The sequence below is a fragment of the Trichechus manatus genome, unplaced genomic scaffold, assembly GCF_000243295.1.
Source record: "Trichechus manatus latirostris isolate Lorelei unplaced genomic scaffold, TriManLat1.0 scaffold00071, whole genome shotgun sequence".
Taxonomy (NCBI): domain Eukaryota; kingdom Metazoa; phylum Chordata; class Mammalia; order Sirenia; family Trichechidae; genus Trichechus; species Trichechus manatus.
Window position 1 is genome coordinate 4,754,534 of NW_004444007.1, and position 6,000 is coordinate 4,760,533.

Genomic DNA, 6,000 nt, shown 5'->3' on the forward strand with positions numbered 1-6,000 from the left:
ACCACTGAGCCACCAGGACACCTTTAAACGTAAAAAGGTGTCAAATGATAGTGTGTGAAAAAATGTCTTAAATTCCTCTTTTATTATTACATAAAACAAGATACGTCTGTATCAGACACAAATGATTTCTTATTTACAAGGATCAACGCAACCCATTCAAACCATTGCTGTCGCTACCCACAAAATGCTAAAGATGAGGGGACAGTAACTGTTCCTCTTTTAGAAGCGTTCTGTTCCTTCTGCTTGGACAGCTCTGTCACTTGTGCTCATTGAAAAAAATCTACTCATCCTTCGTGTGAGTCTCCAAGATTAAATTTTGCCAGATCACTCCAAGCAGAAGCTGTTCTCATCCTTCTTTAAACTTTACAACTTTGTATCCCTTTTACTGTGCTTACTGCAGACTCTTGAACAGCCTATATCTAGACACAGGAAGGGAGTAAACCTATGTACTGGTCCCCGCCCTCGCCCCCCCGTCCCCGTAAAGAACTCCTGGAGTTGTTTTCTCTACTTGTATTTTGCCTTAATCAATTACCAAGCAAATACGCCACGCTTAACATAACATTTTAATCTATGTCACTAGAGTGCAAGAGAACAGTATGTTGTGAACTGACTCGTTTACCTGTGGAAAATGCTATGCCCAAGCACGTGTTAAAGCCAGTGATGGCTAGAATGGCATTGAAGCTGTAAGCATCCAGGAGGAAGGTCGGGACATCTTTAACATCATAGCCTTCTTTCTCCAAAAGGAGCACTGAAGGCGCCAAAACGCTTAGAGATGCAGCACCTAAAACAAAACTGAGCAGGCAGCACTTAAAAGATTTATGATAGTATCTTAATATCTTTCTTTTTTAAAAAAATTACAATAACCTCTACTCCTTTTGGAGTCTACACTTTGTAGACTTTTACCTACAGTCTTTCAAACGGCATAGAAGTGCCAAACCAGAAACACACACACATAAAGTCCACAGAACACTGTTTTTCAGAGTGTGGCCACAGACAACCTGCAATGGAAATGCTTAGGTTGCCTTAAAAAAAATTTATAGATATATAGATAGATATGTAGCAAATCAAACCAAACTTGTTGCTGTCGAGTTGATTCTGACTCATAGTGACCTTACAGGACAGAAAAGAACCGCCCCATAGGGTTTCCAAGGAGCAGCTGGTAGATTCCAACAGCCGACATTTGGGTTAACAGCTCTTAACCACTGTGCCACCGGGGCTATGTATATTATTTATTTATTTTGTGAGTGCTATAGAAGATCTGCCCCTGAGTGGTGCAAATGGTCAATGTGCTTAGCAGCCAACTGAAAGCTGAAGGTTCAAGTCCACCCAGAGGCACCTCAAAAGAAAGGCCTGGTGATCTACTTCTGAAAAATCAGCCACTGAAAACCCTATGGAGCACAGTTCTACTGTGACACACATGGGGTCACCATGAGTCGGAAATGATTCCACAGCAACCGGTAAATAGAAGACCTAATGGGGTTAAGCCCCAGAAATCTGCCTTTTTCTGAAACGAAACATTCATGTTATGAGGTTTGAAAACCACTGCCACGTGTATTTTAGACTGGAAGCCAGTGACACTATCAGGACTCGGTATGTAAAGTAAGACGACAGATCAGGAGGAGAAGGTCACGATGACAGAGACCGTGGTGATAATAACAACAGAGCAGCAGGAACAGCAAGGAGCACCTTACGTGCCAAACACTGTTTTAATTCTTGTAACAACACTATAAGGTAGATTCAATCATAATCATCATTTTACAGATAAGGACAGAGATCCAGAGAGATTAAGGAATTTACCAAAAGTCACATGCTAGAAAGCTGCAGAGCTGGGATCTGAACCCAGGCAGTACAGCTCTAGAATCTAAACCATAACAAGTAAGAATTTCTTACTTTTAACCTACTTAACCCAAACCAGTTGCCATAGAGTCGACTCCACCTCATGGCAACCTCATCCTTGCCAGAGTAGAACTGTGCGTAATAGGGTTTTCAATGCCTGATTTTTTGGAAATAGAGTGCCAGCCTTTCTTTTGAGGTACTTCTGGGTGGACTGGAACCTCGAACCTTTCACTTACCAGCTAAGCTTAACCACCTGCACCACCGAGGGACTCTTCTTACCTACTTTTTAGAACCAAACACTAAGTGCTTTGTTATTTATTTACTTCTCATGGTTCTTCATCATGAGAAGCAAGGACTGACAACAGGAGGAAGAGACAGCAGAACCACAAATCACAACAGTCTGGTGACAAGAAGGAGGAAAACAGTCCTGGGGGTTAATGACTGTTAATGTGTTTATTTTCCTTTGTACAGACTTAAGGTGGGATCCTGCATCTCTGTCACCAGAATGGAACCAGGGGTAGTTAAAAGACCATTACTTCTTCAATTAATTTAAATTATTATAATCACTGTAAAAGTTAGCACCTACAGAAACATATACTATATTTTAAAGTTAGGGTATTTAGATTATGCCGGAATGTCTATGTCACATTTTCTGACGTCCTTAAGTAAATGCTAATACGCATTATCTGGTACAGAATCATAGAAATGCCTAAAATCTGTACATGTTTTCATATGGACAGAGAAAAACCGTTACCCCAGTATAAATCCCCATTGCCATGGTAAACCCATTAGGAAGTGGGCAAGAAGAGCAGATGCGCATGCCTCCACAAGACAAGGACCCATGGATAGTCTCCCGCAAACACCCTTCAACTTCTTCAGGGCCTGAAATATAAAAATAGACACACTAAGATAATTCTCTAAAGGCATGCAGAGAAGATGGACTTGAGGTATGAGATGACCTTAAACTTTTCCTTCAGCATTCAGACCACGTATGGGTCAACACAAACCTTCTAGGTAATGGGCTTTACTTAGCAAACACTTCAGTGTTCTAAGTGTTTTAGAGTTAATTTATTTAGACCTCATAGCCACACTATGAGATAGGTAGGTAGTACTATTATCCCCATTTTTCACGTGTCCTCTTGTAAAGAGGCACGATTTGCTCAAGATCGTGAAACTGGTGAGTGGTGGAGCCAGGTTTTGAACTCAGGCAAGCAGCTAACAGCGTCTGTGCTCAAAATCCCCACACTAGCCGACTTAACCCTCTCAGTACTAGCTTTATTTATCATCTGTGGCCCCAGGGTGAGACTGGACAAAAAGCCTCACTTGGTTCATGACGTCCCCCAGGAACATTTACTCCTGCATTCAAAAACATACATGGAAAACAAGACAAAACAAAAACACGAGCCTCATTTTATACACTAGAAGGTTTCCTGAGCCAGTACGGTTAGCCCTAAGCATGTATACAGGGCTTTGCACACCAAAAATAACAAGTCTTCTCCCTCACTGATGGTAGTTTATAACTATGGCCTACATCTCTGTCAGAGAAAAGGGGAACCTTTATTCTTGGTGCTGTCCCCACTTCACCTTTCTCCAAGAAAGCATAGGAACAGTTTCTGAGGTCTTGTGAAGCATAAGGTACTACCCGCACAATAGTCCTGTATGAAATAAATGCTGTTCCCTCCTTAAGACTGTCACGCAAAGTGTCCACATCCTCTTTGTAAAGCTCAGTGATTCTAAATATTGCAGCACTGGAGGAGCAAAATTCCTACTCTGTAGTTAGAAATCCCCACTTCATACCTCTGAATCCAGCTGAAGGCCGGCATAAACCAAAATGATAGATAGGTATATACTTCTCACAGAGGAAGACCACTCGTGCTCGATCTGCACATTATCACTGATGACTGGGATGTTTCTGATGAGAAACCCAGCAAGCGTCCCACCTTGAATGGAAGTCAAACAACTCTTTTGTTAGTTTCCAAATACAGAAAACATCTGTCAGCACATCAGATGTGAAGGAGACAACTATATAATCCTAGGAACCACTTCCTTTAGGCTTAGTCCTTGGATAAAATTAAGTTTTTAATTTAAGAAATTAAAGTAGTACAATAAATTAGAGCTGCAAAGAAAAGATTTTAATATGCAGATTAAAAAGACAGATTATGATAGTTAATATCCCTCAAAATACCTGAAGTGAAAAACAGGATGCAGCATTTGGAAAGACTGTGATCAAATTCTAAATACAAAAAGTTTTATCGCAACGTCGAATTCAGTCATCCCTTTGGGTACAAACAGCAAACAGTTCCTGAAATTATGTGCTATGTCAGGTTACCTGAAACACCAACAAATACTTACATGGGTCCATTTTACCTTCACATCAGATAATTTAAAAATGCCTAACCTACTTTGCTTCTAAGCAAAGGCTTTGGTGAGTTATGATAGGATGGACAACCCTGCCCTTTCGTTCATCCGTTCAACATTTACCAAACGCTCTCAGTATTTTAGACACTGTGTCTGCTGGTCGCGCGGTTCCTGCTGATCACACCCGTGTCGCCATTTCTCTGCTTCCCGGCTCTGCTGTCCTTGTCGCCATTTCTCTTGGTCTTCAGTGTCAGTAGCTCAGTATTACAGCCCTTGACCATTGTTACAGCTCTTTCATTTCAGTCTAGGAGGTCCTCAGTGCAGGGACCCTGGGTCCAAAGGACACGCTCCTCACCAGGCTCTTGTAGATCTGTGAGATCGACCGCGTACCTAGGAAAACTCTTAGTCAATTTCAAGGCGTGATTTTCCCAGCAGGATGGTAAACTGACCAATTCTATTGGGTGGATTGCAAGCCACTTAGGTGGATAGAAACCAACCAATCCCTGGAAGTCACTTAGGCAGATAGCAAACCGACCAGTCTTTGCAAGCTGTTAGATGGAGAGCAAACAGATCAATCACTTGGCAGGCTGGGGCCCGACCAATCATTTTGGAAGAATTGTAAACTCAGGGCCAGAAAGGCCACATAAAAGAAACCCACTGCACTACAGTTGCAATGCCTAAGGAAGTAGTGAATGAAGATGTTAATCATCAATGGCTAATAATATGAGAGAAAAAGAGATGACCAGATATTACATACCCATGAATCACCTACGAAGTAGTCTTGCAAAAAACAAAAGCAATATATCTATATCTATATCTATGTATCTATCTATCTTAGGCTTTGTGGACCATACGGAAACAAACCTTCGGATCAAGCCCCTACATCTAACAATGAATTTATATAAAAGGGACAGAGGAGCATGCTAAATACCACCGCTGGGATATAATCAGCAAAATTTAGACTCTGTGAAACATTACAGTACAAGACCATTTTTTTTCAGTAATGATTTGCTTTAAAATAATTTGGGAGTAGATGAAATAGGGATGCCCATATATTGATAATTTTTGCCTACTTAAAAAAATTTCCAGAACACAAATTTTTAGAGAAAAGAATACTCTTGTATCAGGGAAGGTGTTCAACGAAGGGCAAGGTCCCCATGGGCTGAGAGGCAAGAAAGCGACATCTGCCAAATCAAAACCAGGCCACTGGCAAGGGAAAAGTGTCTCAGGGAAATTGTTTTCACATTCTTTTCAGAAACAAGCAAACAAAAATGCTTTGTCATCACTTGTCCCTGGTAATTATTTCAATAAACTCTTAAAAATACAGAACAGGTAATCATCACATGTATTCTGTATTTTAATACATCTTCTTTATGGATTCAGATAATGCTTTGGCTTTGGACACTGGTCCTAATATCATAAAAAAAGGTAAACTTTCTCTATCACAGGTAGAATACTATAAAAAGAGATATAAGATATATCACGTACATACTTTTCAGAATATTTCCAGTTATCTTGGGAGACTTCATGTGATCACTGCAAAGCTTTCTCTCTTTGCAATGTGGTACATTTTGTTGTGCAATAATAGACTTGGATGGGTAAAAAGAAGCTGAGGAGTAAAGAACATTTTCATAGAGTCTAGAACACTGGTTTTCAGCTTCAGCTACATATTATTAGAATCATCTGGGGGGCTTTTAAAAATTCTAATGCCTGGGCTGTACTCCATACTAATTAATTCAGAATCTCTGGGGGTGGGACCCAGGCATTAGCATTTTAAAAAATTCCCCAGATGATTTCCATGTGCAG

At 40.6% G+C, this 6,000-nt stretch overlaps 1 protein-coding gene across 1 annotated transcript in view; it reads right to left on the minus strand.

Moving 5' to 3' along the window:
- LOC101353664 (sodium/hydrogen exchanger 9B2) overlaps nucleotides 1–6,000 on the minus strand; it is a 29,972-nt gene that overhangs the window by 17,322 nt on the left and 6,650 nt on the right. Inside the window, exons 4-6 of the mRNA XM_012556625.2 lie at nucleotides 3,634–3,776; nucleotides 2,591–2,718; nucleotides 620–792 (exon numbers count right to left, since the gene is read on the minus strand). Of these exons, the coding sequence (XP_012412079.1) occupies nucleotides 620–792; nucleotides 2,591–2,718; nucleotides 3,634–3,776 (444 nt within the window). The remainder of the gene's footprint in view (nucleotides 1–619; nucleotides 793–2,590; nucleotides 2,719–3,633; nucleotides 3,777–6,000) is intronic.